General features: G+C 37.2%; 1 protein-coding gene across 1 annotated transcript; it reads left to right on the top strand.

Moving 5' to 3' along the window:
* Positions 1–88: 88 nt before the first annotated feature.
* Positions 89–18,702, top strand: LOC138711002 (2',3'-cyclic-nucleotide 3'-phosphodiesterase-like). Its single transcript, XM_069842272.1, has 3 exons — positions 89–729; positions 1,562–1,983; positions 6,635–18,702. The coding sequence occupies exons 1-3, from the start codon at positions 398–400 to the stop codon at positions 7,288–7,290; spliced, it is 1,410 nt and encodes a 469-aa protein (XP_069698373.1). The 5' UTR covers positions 89–397; the 3' UTR covers positions 7,291–18,702.
* Positions 18,703–20,340: the final 1,638 nt, after the last annotated feature.

Raw genomic sequence — 20,340 nt, 5'->3', positions numbered from 1 at the left:
ACGGTTGGTATAATTGGTGAAACGGAGCCCCGAGCCTCGTCAGCTGTTCAACAGCGACATCTAGCGACCTTGTCTCATAAAGAAGTGGGCGCACGATTTTTATCCCAACATGTAATTTACATATCGTCTGCAATTTTCTGAAAGTAATATTTTTAAGCTACAAAATGATAATACGAGTCAAATAATCGAGAATTCTGTGTAGATATACGGTATAGTCACTAATCTGTCTAAACTGTCATTGTACCGAAATATATTCTGCAAGCTTATGCGATATTTTAGGACTGTATATTATGTGGATTGTGGAATTCATGTTGTTTACAAAAAGTTTGAAGTATGTTGAAGGTTATACTCCGTCCAGTTTTTAGTTATGCGAAGAGTATGATTCTCTAGAATAATTATGGGGCAAAAACAAAGTAACGTGCAACGAGTTTCAGAAGTTGAACAGGCTGAACATCATTCAGATAACGTAAAGTATTTTTCAAGTGTTGATCCCTTGAAGGAATGCGTTAATGATTTATACGTGCAATATCAAGTACTTAGTGATGAACATCTAAATCTTCCATTTCTAAAAGACAAGTTGACATTGGATTATATACACATTTCAAAAGTTATGTTTGTAATGCGTGGTCTTCCTGGAAGTGGAAGACCTATTGTCGTAAAGCGGATACAGGCCCTCTTTGAAGATGCAGTTGTTTGTTCCACTTCAGAATATTTTATACAGTGTGGTCGGTAAGTTGCTGAATAGGACACGCTGTTTGATTATTATACATTTATACCGTAATTATTTACTTTAATGATAATACCGTAATTATTTACTTTAACGATACCGTTCGTATCCACTTCTTCCTGTGTAACTTCCATGCAGCTATGCTTTAGATTACTCCTTACTCTCCTGAAGTTAGGCTATGTTAGGTTAGTTAAATTATTTACTTATGTGTTATGGAGAGTAGCTGCGAGTATATTGAATAAGCAGTCGCGGGCAGCCGATGAGGGGTGGTCCTCCAGCTTGGGAGTTGGGCGAAGGGCTAACAACCCATCACCTTAAAAAACAGCTTGTTACGAAACCTTCAAATAAGCCTCGGAATGGGACTGATTCTCTGGATTTGAGGGAGGTGGGATATGATGATAGAGACTGGATTAATCTTGCTCAGGATAGGGAACAACGGCGGGCTTATGTGAGGGTGGCAATGAACCTCTGGGTTCCTTAAAAGCCAGTAAGTAAGTATGTGTTAAACGACGTCATGTCACGAACACAATGCACTGTGTGAATGATGCAACATTTCTCTCACTGTCATGTAGATGTCTTAAGTTTCTTCCCACCCAAAGCCCCCCTATTCCGTTTGTTTCTCTTGTGGCACATTGAGCACGTCAACAACTAAGGTAACGCGAAAGTAAATAATTACAGTTACACGACATCACTTACAATTTTATGATTGTGATCATAATGAGAAGTGTTTTATTATGTGATGCATTAATCCACAATGAAGTGAAATATTATGCTGGATGTTAGTGATAGGAATTCAAGCATCATTTCATTTCCTTGTGTGTTATTCTTTTGTAGATATGAATTTGATCCAAATAAATTAGAAGAAGCAAAAATATTCTGCCAGGAAAAAGCAAGGAACGCATGTGAAACTAGTACACATGTAGTTGTCATCGACAATACAAATATGAGGAAGTGGGAAATGAAGTACTACTTCCGACTAGCTTCAGAAACATGTTACGTTGTTGTCCTGGTAGAGCCCTGGAAACTTAATATTGATCAATTAGTACAAAGAAACCATCATACTGAAGATATAGAGCAACTATCTTTGCAACTCCAACAGTGGGAAACCGTCATTCCATTGTACTTTGGCTGGTTTCTGAATGAAGCTGATTCTCGGATGTTGAAATTAGTCGGTTTAGCTCATTTGGAAGAATGTCTTAAAGTTCCAGAATTCGCAGAGGACCTGAAGAATTTGACTCATTCTTCAGATGTAAAAGGTTTGTAGAATGTGATGGAATAGACTTATTGTAGTGTAAACGTGTAATGAGTAAGTGTCTAGACTAGCCGTAATTAAATTGAAACCCTAAGTTTTTTAAACTTGTGTTAAAATTGTTAGCAATGGCAGTTTTTTGGCTTTAAATGATGAAAATAATGAAATTTAATCATAGTTCTATGAGAAATAAGATCAGCATGTCAAAGTCACTGATTATAAATGCTTACTGAACTTATGCAAAACAATACAGTGAACTGAAGCTGATTATGTAAATTTATCCCTTTATATTACCTAGCTGATCGGTCTCCAACAATCCAGAAGTGTGTAATAAGTTAAGATGATGTTGCTCTTGGAAGGTATTTACAAAAAGTTCTAATACTTAAACATGAAATTTTGTATTTTTATTTTTCAATTTGCCACTGAACAGGATTGACTTCCATTAATCACTGGAATAAAGTAAAAGTAGTAACAATAATAGGACTACACAAATACTATTAATTTATAAAAATCATAAAATGACTTCAAAACAAGGAGACGCAACCCACACCAAGACCAGCAAACGGCATCAAGGAGACCCAGAGCTGTTCACAGAAGTAGAGGTAATTTCAGCCATAAAGGAGTCGAAAAACAACAAGACATGTGGTCTTGACCTTATACAACGAGCACCTGAAAAATTAAGAAAATGCATAACTGCACTATTCAACGCATGCCTAAGACAGGGTACTGTACTGGAATCATGGAGAAAACCAACAGTAAAAATGCTGTACAAAGGGAAAGGAGACAGCGGGGACCCGAACTCGCACAGAGGGATTGCCCTAGAATCAGCAATACTGAAATTACTGAACAAGCTAGTATGTGACCGTATAACGAAGGCAGTAGAACCACGAATACCAGAAGAGCAATTTGGATTCTGGAAGGGTAGATCGGCAATGCAGGCAGTCGGCTGCCTACAAAGAGACATGGAGAAAGCTCTGATGACCACAGGAGGAAAACTGTATACAGTCTTCCTGGATTATGCAAAGGCCTTCGACAATGTGAACAGACGGATAGTAATAGACAAACTAGAAGACATCATAGGAGACAACAACCACGAACTAAGCCTCGTCAGGAACCTGCTGAGCAGCAACATCAAGGTATTGGATAACATCACCAAATCCAAAGAAATACAATAGACAAACGGGGTTCTGCAAGAGGATCCCCTCAGCCCGATATTGTTCATTGTAGTCACTGCAGACGTCATAAGAATTCCAGCAAACGTAAACATCTACCTGTATGCAGATGACATGACATTGACATCCACAAGCCATGAAGACCTGCAGATAGCTTTCGACAGTGTAGCAGATTGGGCAGATCGAAACGACTTAAGGCTCAACGAGACAAAGACAGTCACGATGACGTTCAGAAAAGGAGGAAGAGAGGCACATCTAGTAAACAAAAGAAAAAACCTGACATCAGTAAAGCAGTTCAAATCTAGGAGTAACGCTGCAGACGACAGGGATAACATTCACAACACATATTAAAGATAGAGTGAACACCGCACTGAGAGCAGTGAGCGACATAAAGCACCTCCGGGAGATGTCACTAAAGACAGCATTCAAACTTTTTCAGGTGAAAATAGTTCTGCTAGCGACATATGGACTGGAATATATATGGCACCACCTAAGTTACAAGAATCTGGCCAACCTAGAAAAGATTAAGAGCACATACTTGAAACGAGCCCTAGAACTATCGAAGTTCACCCCCTCTCGACTCACATATGTGATGACAGGAGAATTGCCGCTTGTAGAGGACCTGAGATTGCACTTTCTCCTGTAGCTTACCCCCAGCTATGAGAGACTGTGCTACGGAACATACAAGTGAAAAGAAAAGAGATATGGGACGACTTTTACTGCACCGACATGATGATATACACAGTGACCAGATTCGCATCGCACGGATTCCACTTCAGAGTATGTAAGATTAGGAAATATCACCAACCAGGAAACGAATGTGAGTGTTCGTGGTGCGGAAAAAAGTGCAACAGGTACCACACAATGCGTTGTGAGAAGAGACGATTATCATTGACTCAATTGAGTGCCGATTGATAGTGATTGTACATAAGTGCATATTTTGTGCTTTACATCCATTCATTGATGACTAGTAAACTTTGGATATCATATTATACAGACTGGCCCAAAAGTCCTGCATCAATGGGATAATGCAGTCTGCGATTTGTAACGATTTTTTTTTCTTTCTGTAGATGAATCATGTTGACCAGTGATAAGTGTATGGAACTTTGGCACTCTGAGCAGATTTCTCCAAAAAATTCAAGACCACAGGGAGTGTAGTGGATATGCCCTGGTCAGATGGCCCACCACATCAATCGATGTGGAGGAAACGATCCTGGTGAAGGTGTGCGCGAATCCTATACCAAACAAGCTTGGAACTGAACATTCCACAGACAACCATTCAGCAGATCCTTAAGAAGCATGTCACTCATACAAGTGCTGCACCACATGATGGAGGACGATCTGGACCATCAAATGCAAATGTGCGAATGGTTTCTGAACAGCTGATGGAGGACCAGGAATTCTTGTCCATAGTCATGTTATTACCTCAGATTGAGGTTCTGGCTGGCACATCTATTATTTGTCAGGTAGCACAATCTCACTTGATATGTGTCACAGAAAGGACAGTAAAATTGTTGCGTACATCTCAAGTCTGATTAGTGAACTAGATTACTAGTTAGTGATGTATGCACTGGAGGAAGAAAGGAACTGACCACCCTAACCCATTACCTCTTGGCTTAGTTGTCTCTTGAGTGATGCCTTATCGGTGTCACTTCTGAGGTTAAAACCTGTCTTCGGATTGTTGACTAAACATACAGTCATGTTATAGCTCGTGCAAGGAACGATTACCGAAAAGCAATGGTGGCGTTGCTGTCTGTTTTGACGTATGTATGTAGGCACTCCAAGGGAGGAGAGGTGCGGGCCGACGAAAGTACTGTCTCTTCCAAGAAGATGAACAAATGAGGACATCGCTGTGGAAATAAAGAACGTAGCAAGAGAAAAATTCGAAGCTAATTAAACGCGCAACATATGTTTACGAATGAAATAATAATACCATGCGATACAAGACATGTATTCACATGCAATGGAACAAATGAAGTCGTAATGTGACTATCACAACGCAAGACTGTTTGTACCAATGTCATTTCTCTTCCGACTGTACTCTTGATTATCATTCAAGCTATCTCGTGACCTTTCCTGTTGCCCCCTCTTCCTTATCGCAGTGTTTCATTCACATTCCTTCCGTCGGTATTTCCTGCTTGCGAGACATATCTAATAAAGCCAATTTTCATGTAAACATCTCTGTGAGTGTAGACTTTCCATCCACAGAGAAGGAGGAGGAATTCCACACACTCGTCACTGATCAACATGGATCACCTATGGGAATAGAAAAAGTTACAAATTGCAGAGCATATTTCTCTTTTGATGTGAGACTTTTGGGCCACTCTGTGCTACATTGGTCTGTGTCAGTGAGTAACAAAGCAACATGGAGAAACAATGTGTGGTGTCAGCATGTCATTGCAAAGGATAGAAGAGAAAGAAAATCCACGCAGCCTACATATTTATGTTAGCATGGGAACTGAGTAACATTGTAATACTTTATTCTTTGAATCTATTACATTGTTACTTCCTTTTATACTAGGTATACAAAAGAAACCATTAAACAACACCCTATGATTTTTCAATATCATCTGAAGGAGCATATTTTTTCTCGTACAGTCAGAACAAATAACAGCAAGTTATGATCCTGCCAGTGCACAAAAAAATTATAATCATAATTTTTATGACTGTAAATTATAAAGCTATAAGCAATGTTCCATACTTTTTACCCACTCTGTTTATTTTCTATAAGGGTGAAAATTAGTCGGTAATTTGCTAGGAGACGTTGTTGCATATAGACTACTTTTACACTAAACCTAACCTTAATGTATACAACGTATACTAAAACACTAACCTAACATAACGTAACCTGTCACAGATTAAGAAAAAGGTTAGGTTAGGTCAGTTTAGGGTTTTAGTATATCTTGCAAAAACAAATTTTAGGTTTAGTGTAAAAGTGGTCTATATGCAATGATGTCTCCTAGCAAATTACCAGTCATATTTCTTACCATCTGATAGAGCAAAATGTCCACACCTGTGGAGTAACGGTTAGCACGTCTGGCCGTGAAACCAGGTGGCCCGGGTTCGATTCCCGGTCGGGGCAAGTTACCTGGTTGAGGTTTTTTCCGGGGTTTTCCCTCAACCCAATATGAGCAAATGCTGGGTAACTTTCGGTGTTGGACCCCGGACTCATTTCACCGGCATTATCACTTTCATCTCATTCTGACGCTAAATAACTTAAGATTTTGACAAAGCGTCGTAAAATGACCTACTAAAATAAAATAAAATAAAATAGAGCAAAATAGAGTAGAGTTAAATAGTATTGTGACCACCCCTTCAGTTCCGGAATTCTCTAATAGTCAAGCAGCTTTCATGGTACAGACGAGAATTTTAGCTTTCTCAGTGTATAAATAAAGTTATAAAAGTGTGGAGGAAAATATTTCTAATGTTTTATGGCATTATTGGTTTGTATTTATGCTACTAAAATATTAAAATGTCTCTTTTCAGATATTTACAAATATTATGCTATGCCAGAATCTTGCAAAGGCGGAATGCTACACTGTACATCAAAGTACTGTTCATTTGGGGAAGTGCCTGGCTCATTTGAATATGCTACCAGCAAAGAAGTTCTTGAAGGATGCGGACAGTGCTACGAACTATGTATTGTGGGTTTTGTGATGACTCCCAGAACTTTTGGAGCTCGAGTGAAGTTAGGTAAAGAAGAGCTTAAATTGTGGGATCAAGAAGACTGTGAATCCCCTACTTCCAAAGGTATATCTTCTAGCACGGGATATAGACCTTTCCCACGCAATAGCACATACCAGAATCCAATTGTGAGCGTCAGCACGAAAGACAAGCCGTGGTTTCCTCACTGTCAGGCAACACTCGTATGTTCAGAAGAATTGAAACCATCATTTCAACCCACAAAAGGTAAAGGAAGTCGAGCTCATGTTACATTAGGATGTGCCGAAGATGTGACAGCAGTGACTACAGGCTATGATCTGTGTGAAGTGATAGAATGTGAAGGAAACCCTGAGATAGTTAGCAAATGTAGAACATTTTCTTTACCTAGGGGCTGGTTGCGAGATTATGGAAAATCTCGATGGGTGTTGTACATGTGTCGTCAGATAACTGTAAGCACAGTGTTCACTGGTTCTTATTAATGTTATATTTTCTCGTACAGATTGTACAGAGAGAGAGCTTCTGAAGTGCGACCGAGCACACTGCATTTGTGCTATTATCTTGTTATGAAATAATATCAGTTAAAAAGTTATGAAAGGAGATGCTGAAACTGGCTGCCTTCATTGTCCACACATTTTTGGCAGCTTTGAACAAACTATTCTTCACTCGCTGTAGTTCACGATGAGAAATGGTGGCACTCTCCTGACGGATATTAAGTTTCAGTTCTTACAGGGTGTGTGGATCTGTCTTGTACACAATATCATTTAATTACTCCGGAGGTGAAAGTTGCAGGGCGTTAGGTTAGGGACCAAGGAGGCCACAAGTCCCTGGCTACTAAAATAATTGTCCTGGTTGAACACACTTAATGTCCGTCATCGAAACATTGGCTACATGAGCTGTGGCAGAATTCTTTTGAAAAAGGCAAAATCATGCTCCCTGTCAATTAATTCCCTAAAAGAAAATGTGGGAAAAACCATATTCACGTATTTGTGGACATCAACTGTTGTCTCATAAAACACTTTATGCTCGACCATGCCGAAATGTAGTAATTATACACCTGGTAGTAGCCCTTTAATGCACCTCATTAAAGTACACCTATTCATTAAAGTTCAGGTGTTCAGCCAATGACAAGACACCTTTGTACCGTTATAAAACCGCAAGTATCGATTGTTCTCGGATATGCAATCGAAAGACAATTAGCGAAAAGTCACGGAGGCTGGAAATCCAATACTGTCGCAGAAGGTTATGTTCTGTTACTATAATAATTAGCGTTAATTGTAAATAATATTCAAATAAATTCAATTTGTCATCTCGTTTTTCAATTCTAAATCAATTTCCAGGTTATATCAGACTAATGTTCATCCCATTCTCTATCAAGGTCAATGACATTCGGCCTCGGAAAAAATCAATACTTTCGCGTCTGCGCACATCTCACAATTCAGGTCAGTTCGCACATAACCATAACATGACCTAATTTTGAATAATTTCAAGTTAGAAATATGGTCGAGCATAAAAAGTCGTATGAAACTTGCCTATAATGGTAATTAAGATGCTCGTATGAAAATTATGAAACTCGCTTGCGCTCGTTTCATAAACAAACATATTTGCGTCTTAATTACTACCATTATAGGCTCGTTGCATAATGTACTATTTCCCCCCCTCCTATGGACTCTTGCCCCATGTTACTCTACTCCTATTACTGTTTGCTTGTGGTGCGAATCATAGTCTATTATAACATGTGCAGGACTGTTGTTCGTCTGACTGTTTATTGCTGCTTCCATGTGATGTATTTTGTCAACATAATTTTATAAACATTAATTATAACAGAGGAAAGTTATGAAGACGTCTACTAAACAGGAGAGTGAAATGTCTGTCCAGTCAGAATGAAATTTAAGCATATATTAGCAAAGCAATGTTGGCAAAGCTGTCAGGGTCATGTTAAAATAACCATACTTCCAACCAGTAGTAGTTTATATTATCTTGTAATGAAAACTTGTGATTGCACACATGAACAAGAAGTATAGTCTTAGAAACAATTGATGGCTCTTGGTAGTGAGAAAATTTAAGTATTCAAAAATGATTTACACTCCAGTACATTTTGTATGTGTGCTGTTTCAAGTCAGACAGCTGTAAGCCTCTCTTCGTGCTGTCTCTGTACCATTCACCCCAGAGGAGCAGGCAGTAACATGCTGACTTGCAATGTTGGAGCCCAGGTTCAGTTCCTGGTCAGGTGGGAATTTTAATTTTTTAAAATGTCGCTAATTTTTATACATATTACTATAGTCGCGACGCTGTTATTCCTGGTGTGACTCCTCCTCTTTGCTTAAGTCTTAGGAAGTGAAGGCTCTATAAAGTCTTGGTAGGTAGTATCATTCGCCATTTTTGTTCTTTCATTGCCAAGCTACCATACGAGGAATCTATTTGCCACACCGTTAAACATTATCATGTCATAGCTCCTATGATAATAAATCAAACGCACTGTAATTTAGCAAATAATTGAGCAGCAAATAACGTCCTTGTGTGCTTCCTGCGAACCCCAACGAAAGAGCCAAAATGGGGGCGATTATATTAAGTATTTATCGAGCCTTAAGAAATGAATAACGTCTTCATAAGCGAATCACAAGACGCACACATTTAAATGTAGCCGACCTGCAATGCGATTGGCTGCCGGAAATTAGAGTGATGGGACTATAATCTGCATTCAGTTAAAAAAAAGTGAAACTTATGCCCAACACCTGTAAGTTATTTAGGCCTACTTGGTTCGACTTGGAGAATTATATATATATATATATATATATATATATATATATATATATATATATATACAGGGTAAACTTAAATTATAAATGTGGTTTGGGTCGCGCGCCGTAATTAATAAATTGTGTTTTTTTGTGTTGACAGCTGAGTAAGTTGAGAGTCACAATGGCAAACTGAAACATTTTATCACTTGAACTTGCACGACCTGTGTAATTGTTCCCCATGCACACTAATGGAGTAAGTGTTCAAATTGGTGGCCATTTTGTTCACGGCACATCCATACATGGTTGAGGTAACTGCTCTGCACATTATGTAACACTGCAGGTGTTATTTGTGCACATGCCCTCCTGATATTTTCCTGCAGTTCATCCAGTGTTCGAGGCCTGTTGCTGTAAACTACAGACTTGAGATGTCCCCAGAGGAAAAAGTCAAGTGGCGTTAAATCTGGAGACCTAGGCGGCCACTCCACTGGACCCCTGCGGCCGATCCAACACCCAGGGATAACTTCATTCAGCAATTCGCGGACTGTCAATCCGAAATGTGGTGGTGCTCCATCCTGCTGAAAGAAAAACCCAAGTCTTCTTTCTAGGGGCAGATCATCCAAATAGGGCAGCAGTGTAGCCTCGAGATGCTGTCTGTACAGTGGAGCAGTGAGCTTGTTGTTCAGAAACACGGGACCGATGACAACATCGCTGTGTATGCCACACCACACATTTAATCTTGGGTCAAACTGATTATGAGCCTCTATAGCTATGTGGGGGTTCTTGGTTGCCCAATACACAGCGTTATGTCGATTCACTGTTCCGTTCAAATGGAAACAGGCTTCATCGCTCCAACAAATATCAGTTTCAAGGTTTGGTTGGTGCGTTCGTCATTCAAAAAACCACACAGAACTGCACCCGCATATCTGTGTCATCCGCATGCAGTTCCTGCACAAAGTGCATACGATAGGGATGGAAATGATTGATGGATAGTATCCTGGACATGGACACTTGACTGGTACCACATTCTTGTGCCACTTTCCTGGTTGACCGTGATGGACTGACTACCAGCTTAGCTAGTACACTAGCTGCGTTTGCATCCCCTGTTGCTGTGCGAGGCCGCCCTGAACGTTTTTTGTCGTGGATACTGCCTGTTGTCTTGAACCGTTCCATGAAACGACCAATGCTTCCATGATGTGGGGTAGGTTGATCTGGATGCCGTCTGTGATATTCTTCTGCTGCTTCCCGTAGACTCAGCCCTCCCGCATGGATGAGAAGCATTTCCACCCTCTCAGGAATTGTGTACATTGTCTGTAACTACCCAGTTCACTGGTGAAACTAGCACTTACTTACCTGTCAAAACAAAACAAAAAAAAAAAACAATTTATTGATTACGGCGCACGACCCAAACCACATTTCTAATTTAAGTTTCTTACCTTCCAGAGTTGTGACACCTAAGTTTTGGATGCGTTTCCCGTAACCAAACTGGTACTTTACTTGAAAAGCGAACATGTTTGTTGCAATTTTCTCAAAAATGGCTCTTACGATTTTCTTTCAATTTTGCACATGAATTACACGTGCCATTATCTAAAACATTTATTTGAAACTATTTTTTTTATTTACACTAATAACGGAATGTCCTATGTCGCGCGACTTTTGAATCACACTGTATATATAAATAAAATGCTGCTTAGGAGATAAATTTTCTTTCCGAAATAAAACAAAGATAAACAAACAAATTAATACAAAAATATAACAAAAGTACATGTGGATCTAAAACCTTGTCCACATGCCACTGACAGTTCTGTGTTGTTTGGGTAAAGGGAGATAAATCATAAAAATGAATTTGGAAATAAATGAAAATTAAATTTCGGACCCTTATTGCAAATAATTTTCTACACAAAACACATCAACTCCTAGTATTCTTTCGATTTTTGTACACTCAATTGTATAATTTAACTTGTGTGTTCATCTGGGGAACAAAATTCCATCTGCACAAAATAATGACCTTTATCCCCCTTTACCAGAACACCACATCACCGTCTGGCATCTTCACGGCATAGAGTTGACCAAGTTGCAGAAGTAGTTTTCATCCAGAGCGAAATCTTCCCAGATAGCCAGAATTTGATCCCACAACTGATCTGGATTCCGAGATGGATCATTTAGATATTTTTCGATCCTCCTCCATTTCAGTTCAGCCCATACATTCTTGATAAACATAATATATTAGTAAAAGGACGTAGGTCACATATAGCAAATGAATAATAATTTTCTCACCTCATTACTTCATTTATAAATCACAGGGAATAACAAGATGATTTATTTCCACAACTAATGCAAAACATGTCTCATTAATTTAAACTAAATCAAGTTAATGTCCAATTCCATGATTTAAATAAGTCCTGGAGTATGACATTACTTCATACAGACCATTTCTATCATGGACAGTTTTAGTCTAATGGAGAGAGTACTTGCTTCCTATGGAGTCGGTCATCTGTTCGATCCTGCTGTTATGAATTCCTGGAACTGTTTTCTCGCTTTCTTTTCTTTTATTTTGTTTCATTTACAGGCTTTATCGTACTACTTATTTATGCTAAATACTTTTCCCTGGCACTTGTTCTAGCTACATAGGGATGACATACAATGAAACAGAACGAGCGTTATTACCTCAACTAATGATTCGCTTGTGAACCTGGTCACTCATCCTCTGATCATGCACAGTGCCTCCTTTCTGGACTTTGAAAATATCTGTGCACCATCAATTGTTTCAAAGATGTACATTATTTATACAGTCATGGACATAAATAATCATACACTGCAAGTAAAAAGAAAACACTAAATGTTCCTGCTACTAGAAAATCAGAACACAAATAAGTTTGCTATACATTTACTGTCCATTTGTCAAAGTATTCAGTATATTGTATCAATAAAATAGCGGTATATAAGAGAAAATGTTTTTAGAAAAATATATAAATACACATTCTCAGCACTTGCATTTTTGGCTGGACAAATGTATTAATACAGTAACATAAAGGTACAATTTTGTGAAGAGAGCAAACAAAATACTCTTCAATATTAAGTAACGCATTCCCTTTCTATTAATAACCATCCGCCTATCTCTTACACATGCAATAATCAAGAGACTGGTTGTTTCAGACTTTATATTGTACCACTCTTGAAAAAATACTTATTCCAGTCTGTTCTTGCTAATTAGGTATTTCATGTCTTCTTATTTTAGTTTCCAGTTTACTCCAAAGATGTTCTATTGGATTTAAGTCTGGAGACTGAGCTAGAGTTTTCAGTGTTTGAGGAGAGTGAAAAAGCAATCAGAACTGACAATCTCTGCTGTATATTTTGGATTGTTCTGCTGAAAGAAATAATCATTGCTAAGACACAGATCAGTCCCGCGCCATGGCATCGCGGTCTAAGGCCTTGGACTTGCGGTTACGGAATGCGCGCTGGTTCGAGTCCTCATGGGGGAAGAAATTTTCTCATATTTCGGCCAGTGTATGGGACCAGTGCCCACCCAGCATCGTGATGCACTTGGGGAGCTACGATAGGTAGCGAAATCCGGTTGCGAATTCCAGCTATAATGGCTGGAGGGATCATCATGCTAACCACACGATACCTCCATTCTGGTTGGACGATCGTCCACCTCTGCTTCGGCATGTGAGCATGAGGCCAGCAGCCAGCTGGTCGGTCTAGGCCTTCACAGGCTGTAGCACCACGGATTATTATTAAGACCCAGATCATCCACACTCTTCTTGGAATGTACAAACTTATTCATGGTTCCCTCAATGAATTCTAGTTTCCTAACTCTTGAGGCTGCCATACAGCCTTACTCCATACCTCCATGTTTAATTGAAGACCTCCCCAGAATTAGGTGTAACCAAAAACTCTGTAATTCATGTTTCAGGGGAAAGGAAAATAATTGCATAGCCATATTTCATTAGACCTATATTTGCTAGCAGAATCGACTAATCAAGGATACAAGTTCATTCTGCTATTGAATGCAGTGCTTCAAAATCACTTTTAAACCTAAGTCACGTGCTTCAATAATTTGATGTTATAACCTTTTTCTGGGAAGGTCTTCAATTGTAGCTCGGAGTTTCTGAGGCTCAAACTCAGTATTGGACCTTCTCAACACTAGAATTCTACCATCATTACAGAAAATATTAAACTTGCTTTCGTCAGTAAATAACACGACACAAAAGCCTGTTCTTTCACATACATTCTTCTGAGCAGTTATTAATCTGTTCCTCTTGTTCATTTTACTGATGTACTTACTTACTGGCTTTTAAGGAACCCAGAGGTTCATTGCCGCCCTCACATAAGCCCGCCATTGGTCCCTATTCTGAGCAAGATTAATCCAGTCTCTATCATCATATCCCACCTCCCTCAAATCCATTTTAATATTATCTTCCCATCTATACATCTCGGCCTCCCGAAAGGTCTTTTCCCCTCTGGCCTCCTAACTAACACTCTATATGCATTTCTGGATTCGCCCATACATGCTACATGCCCTGCCCATCTCAAACGTCTGGAATTAGTGTTCCTAATTATGCCAGGTGAAGGATACAATTCGTGCAGCTATGCGTTGTGTAACTTTCTCCATTCTCCTGTAACTTCATCCCTTTTAGCCCCAAATATTTTCCTAAGAACCTTATTCTCAAAAACCCTCAATCTCTGTTCCTCTCTCAAAGTGAGAGTCCAAGTTTCACAGCCATACAGAAGAACCGGTAATATAACTGTTTTATAAATTCTAACTTTCAGATTTTTTGACAGCAGACTAGATGACAAAAGCTTCTCAACCGAATAATAACAGGCAGATATGGAAATAAAATTTGGAGCTCCCTATTGTAAAAGTTTCGCTTATAACACACTGCGCATGTGAAGTAAACAAGAAATTGTTGCCTACATACAAGTGGACTCCCATCAAGACTCGCTTCAAATTTTAATTCTGCATCTGTACATGGCTTTCTTCTAGGTGCCTGGCTCTATACCCTCCTCAGTTCAAAAGCCCACAAATAGTTGTTGGGGAAACTTGTCTTCTGAAGTGTGTATGCTCATGTGATATTTTGAAGTTGTTTTTGGGTTTTTCTTGATCATTTTAAGTATTACCCTTTTTCTCTCGCAGTAAGTTTATGAGGACGATCAACTCTTCAGATTTTCTTACTTTTATATCACTTGATGATACTCTACACCAGTGTTTCAATATGTGACACACTAAAGTTGTAATTTGAAATCACTTAAATAATCTAAACCATTGGTTCCCAGCGAGGGTTTTTGAAGGAAATGTTGACTTGTGTCACGATTGCTGAAAGGTGATTCTTCTAGACTCACTTTTTTTACTACTGTTTTCGCTTTTATTCTTCAAATTTACTACGACAGCCTTTAGTATTTTCATTTTCTAGCGGCACACCAACGGATCATTTGTAGCACACTGGTTGAAAATGGCTGCTCTACGCAGTTGCTTGACTTCTTTGAACTATGTCTGTGATTTGGGAATATAATTTATTCTTGGACAATAATTTGCCTGCTCGTCTACTGTGGTTTCCTTCCTTTTGCACCCCTTTTTAATTTCTATAGTGCACCAACAACAAACGAGCTACTCTGTCACGTACATATAGCATGTAGTAACAAACTGTGAGCTACTGCATGATGTTAAGGGTTGATTTTACGTACTTTCTTCTGTTCGTTACCTGGCATATGAATACTACTGTCCAGCCAGAAATCAGTATGACTAAATGTGTCTCCTATTTTTTAAGAATATTTTAATCACATGTAATAGATTATGTTTTCATTGTATTCTTGACATCGCAATGGAATATAGTTGCTTTATACATGCCTTAACAATTCAATTTTGAATAATTTAATTCTAAGATTGGTTCTGTATAAATACTTATGTCTACGACTGTGTTTACATTACTATTTATGTTTCTTTCTTATTACTATTAATATTAATAATTTCTTATAATTAGCGTGTGAACAGTTTTTATCTGCATGTATTATGATGCATTGTGTTTCTATATCATTATCAATTATTACATATTTTAACTTTGTGCTTAATCTGTAATACATACTTCAATTCACATTAGATTTGTCGTTTTTGTTTATTTTTTATGCTATGTGTACAGACAGTATTGCCATGCTACACAAATCTGTTATGCTACTTTGATGGAAGTCCGTTTTTACTATATCTGATAAAGAAGTAGTTTTTGGCATGCTGTATATGTGTCTTCCTTCTCTAAACTATTATGTAAATTTTATTATTATTATTATTATTATTATTATTATTTATTTATTTATTTAACCTGGTAGAGATAAGGCCATCAGGCCTTCTCTTCCTCTCTACCAGGGAATTACAACTACAATATTAAGAATACAATTACAATTAATTTGTATTACCGTATTTTCTCGAATACCCCACCACGTCCTCGAAAAAGCCAAGCATCCCACTTTTGAAAGGTTATTAAAAAAACCTTTCAACATATGTATTCAAAAATTAGAAACAATTAAGAACAAATACACTGAGGTTGTTGCATTCAAACATTTTTACAATCCAAGCCCTGCTGGCCTTGAAATCTTTAATATTTCTACAGTCAGGACCTTCAGTTGGCATATTTATATCGAAACTGCATAGCCAAGCTGCCGTTTCTCCGTTATTATATTCAATTAGCTTGGCCTCCACTCTGGGAAATTTAGTTTTCTGATCATGAAAAGCTCTCCTGTTTCCATTGTTGTTTAATAGCAGTTGCTTTTTTTTCTCCATTGTTTGAAGCAACTATCACTTACAAGAAATTTATGGGCTGTAGCACGATTTTCATGTTCCTCTGCATCTTTGATAATTTTAAGTTTTTCGCTGCAAATAAAAAATTGTAATCTCGTATCTTTAGTGGTACTCATTTTCAGAAATGAAAAGACGCACAAACTATACATTGAGTTTGATTTAGACGCATGTACTACCAAAATGCCATTTAACAATGTTAACAGTTGAAATACCAGCGTGGGAAAATAATGCATATTCTACCACCTTAGGAGTTGAGCAGGAAAAAAATTGGGCAACGTTCCAACTTCATTTTGAATAAGTCACACACCCGAATTTTTTACTTGTATATTTCGAAAAAATGTGCGTGGGGTATTCGAGAAAATACGGTATTTTCTGAATTTCCTGGAAAATATAACAAATAAAAATTTGTTACAGAAAAATAACCAAACAATATAGAGTCCTTAGATAAAATAATACAAAATGAAGATTTGTTCAAAATCAGATCTAATGATCTTGATTTGTTTTTTTCCCCCGTTACACATTAGACAATCCAAACCAATGAAGTGTAGGTTATATATATTCTCAAAAAGTTTGCATAAGACTAATATATTTTAAATATAAAAATGGTTGTTAAGATGTAATCTGTCAAAAACAACAAAATTGTGTTAAAAATTTGAGAACCACGAGACACATTCTACCACATAAAGTAGTGGAAAGTCAAAATTCTACTGTGACGAATACCTTCACAGAGAAGACATACAGTCAGTCAGTCAGTCTTACACTATCCTTATACAAGGTTCACTCCAAAAGTAATGCAAATTTTTTTTATTTATTTTTTATTCTACACCTTTGCAATTTATGGAGGTCATAGATACATCCTTCCCACTTGTATTCAAATTTAATTTGTCATTCCCATGAGTGGCGCCAGGATAGCACTCCTTCAAGATGGCTGCTGTACTTGATATTCGTCGAAAGCAACATGCTGTTATCGAGTTCATGTGCTGTGACAACAAGACAGTGGGAAACATTTACAAGAGGCTGAAAAAGGTATATGGAGATGCAGTTGTCGATTGCAGTATGGTTAGTTGGTGGGCAAGCAGATTATCTGGTGAAAGAGAGCACGCCAATATTTGGGATACTCCTTGCAGTGGCAGACCCTGCACTGCACGAAGTCCTGACAATGTGCAGCGTGCTGACAAACGCGTAATAGTGACAGAATTGTCACTCCAAGTCACATGTCAGTCACAAGACCAGATCAGAAAACTTGGATGGACATCTGCTTTACAGTCCTGATCTGGCACTATGTGATTACCATCTCTTTGGTAAACTGAAGGAATCCCTTCATGGAACGTGGTTTGAAGATGACGATTCCCTCATGTATGTTGCTAAAGAGTGGCTCCAATGTGTTGGTACAGACTTTTACCATGCAGGTATACAGGCTCTCGTTCCAAAGTGGCGTAAGGCAGTTGAAAGGAACAGGGATTATGTGGAAAAGTGACATTTTGTTCCTAATGAATGTATCTACATTTTGTGAAAATAGCAAAGCTGTAGGATAAAAATGTAATTTTAAAATAAATGTTGTGCATTGCTTTTGGAGTGACCCTCGTACAATATATGCAAATTATTATAAAATAACGATTAACATTAATGTGTAAGTGTATAATGAGAAAGTCTGTGTAGTATACAATGCAATGTTTATTAATCTCTCTGTTGTAGAGAAATGCTAATATAGCAAAAAAATCGAAGAGATACATCAGTAAAACAAATACTTCTTTCTTTCCAGGAAATATTTTATATATACTGTATTGCTATTTATTTACTTTGTTTAGCATATTTTTTAACTGCATAATTATTCAACATCAGTGAAATGATGAGGTAATTGAGTATAATTATTAATAAGGATCAAAGTTAGATCCTTGAATAATATTGCAGACTGTGCCTCAATATGTGTTATTATATTATACAAAATTGAACAATTCTGCAATGTTGTTGCTATGTAGAGAGCAATAGAATCCAAGTGGCAGTGGTTATTTGTTCTATTAATAAATATTTGTGTCCTTGTTTCGTGGAATTATAATTAAGTATTTAGAGATATTGCAGTTAAAGGATTTAATTTTGACTAGTGTTTCTGAGAGCAAACGAGCCAAAACTAAGGCTCAGTGAACACAAAAAGCACTTAGATAAAACAGATTATGTACAAAAATTGCTGAAATAAAATATTCTTAAAATCGGAAAAGAACAAACCGAAGTCTTGATTTGTTACTTGGACAAAAACCTTTCCTTTATAATGTATTTCAACAAATGCTATTTTTTTTTCTATAAAAGGCAGCTCTTTCTGACTACAGACTTACGGATTTTACAAAAGTAAAAAAATTTTAAATATATTGTTATGTCTGTTTCGAAAGAGAAAAGACTGAGGTCAGAAGGGTTAAATTCAATCTTAGAAAGCACATTCTGAACACAGTACGGTAACTAAATAATGATCTGTTTGATGTGATTGACAGAATTGGAACATTAATAGTAATTTATAGTGTAAGAAAGTAAAATTAGATTTTGTCCCCGAATGGAAAGTTTAGCACCTGAGGCTATTTAAATTTAATTTTAAATTGTAGGCCTTTCCTTCACAGCGAGTTATTTGTGAAGTTATAAATGAACGAATGTAGAGATTTTATTGTTGCTAATGTGTTGGTTGTCAAGAAGAGGTGAGTTAAAATTTTTTTAATTCACTGCTGAAAGTTGAAACAGTAAATGGCAGCAGTGTGGAAGGAAGTAAAATTGGGTAGCGAAGTGGGAGGACAAGAGTAATGAAATTGGGGAAGAAATATGAGTACCGGTAGATCATATTAATAGATTAATGAAGAAATTTAGTGAAAATAAGTCTATCTATATGCATAGTTTGGGCCTGAGTTGGAGATATAATGAGTTACTAGATGGGGATTTAAAACTTGAGAATCTGAGAAATGTAATTAGTAAATTTAAAAATAAGATATCAGCGGGTATGGATGAAATCCCCATTCAGTGTTGGAAGAAATTTAGTAAGAATGAAGGGTTAGTTAGGAATTACTTTAAATATATTTAACAAGATGAAGAACAGATCAGGATCCCACATTTCCGGGCCTTGGCAATACTATTACCAATCTATAAAGAAAAGGGTGATAAGAAAGATCTGAATAATTATAGGGACATCTTACTCTTGTGCCTAGGTAAAATTTACACAGGACTGCTAACAAGAAGATAAAGACAATGTATGGAAAAACTATATCGTTATCTCGGATTTTCAGAGTGGATTTGGAGAAAAAGGGAAAACAGGCAACAATATTTTTATTATTAAGACAATTATAGATAAATATCTAAATTCCAAAAGAGGTATGTAGGCCTACTACTGGTGTTTTGATTTAGAAAACGCTTTTGATTCAATTAATAAAAAGAAATTATGGTAAAAAAGGAAAAAATTGGGATCATCTCTTATTTCTAGAGAATATAGAATCACTTTATAGAGATGTAGGATTTAGAATTAAACTCAGTAATGATAATCTCTGTAAAGTGATTAAGTAAAAGAGAGTAGTGAAACAGAGATGTAATTTGAGCCCTTAACTTATTCATTGATATCCTAGATAAGGCAAATACGAATACCATACTCACTGCCTATTCCAGAACTACTTTTTTTTTTTTTTCAGGTAATTGCATTCTTGGTTATTCGATTGCAAAAAGGTAAAAAGGAAATAAACAATTTCTGTAAAACTCGGGATCTTAAAATTAATGAAAAGAAATCTGAAATCATTTATCTAGGACAGTAGAGGCAATTGGAAATTGCAAAATGAAACAGCAGTGAATAAAGGAAGGAATGCACTATAGGTAGCAAAGGTTTAAATAAATGACCGAATATGGAAGTGAAGGATTTTCTGTATGTTTATAATAATTAAAACTTCTCAAACTTATTGCAGATAATAAAATTGAAGTAGTTTTCATTCAAGAGGCAAACCTAACATCTCATCAACTAAAATACTTCAAATTCACTGGGTTTG

This window comes from Periplaneta americana, chromosome 12 (genome assembly GCF_040183065.1).
Source record: "Periplaneta americana isolate PAMFEO1 chromosome 12, P.americana_PAMFEO1_priV1, whole genome shotgun sequence".
NCBI classification, from domain to species: Eukaryota; Metazoa; Arthropoda; class Insecta; order Blattodea; family Blattidae; genus Periplaneta; species Periplaneta americana.
This window is presented reverse-complemented; position numbering and strand designations above follow the sequence as displayed.

Coding starts and splice junctions, on each gene's coding strand:
- LOC138711002 (XM_069842272.1), top strand. CDS start 398: ATGGGGCAAAAACAAAGTAACGTGCAACGAGTTTCAGAAGTTGAACAG. Junction 730..1,561: donor TATTTTATACAGTGTGGTCG/GTAAGTTGCTGA, acceptor ATTCTTTTGTAG/ATATGAATTTGATCCAAATA. Junction 1,984..6,634: donor TCATTCTTCAGATGTAAAAG/GTTTGTAGAATG, acceptor GTCTCTTTTCAG/ATATTTACAAATATTATGCT.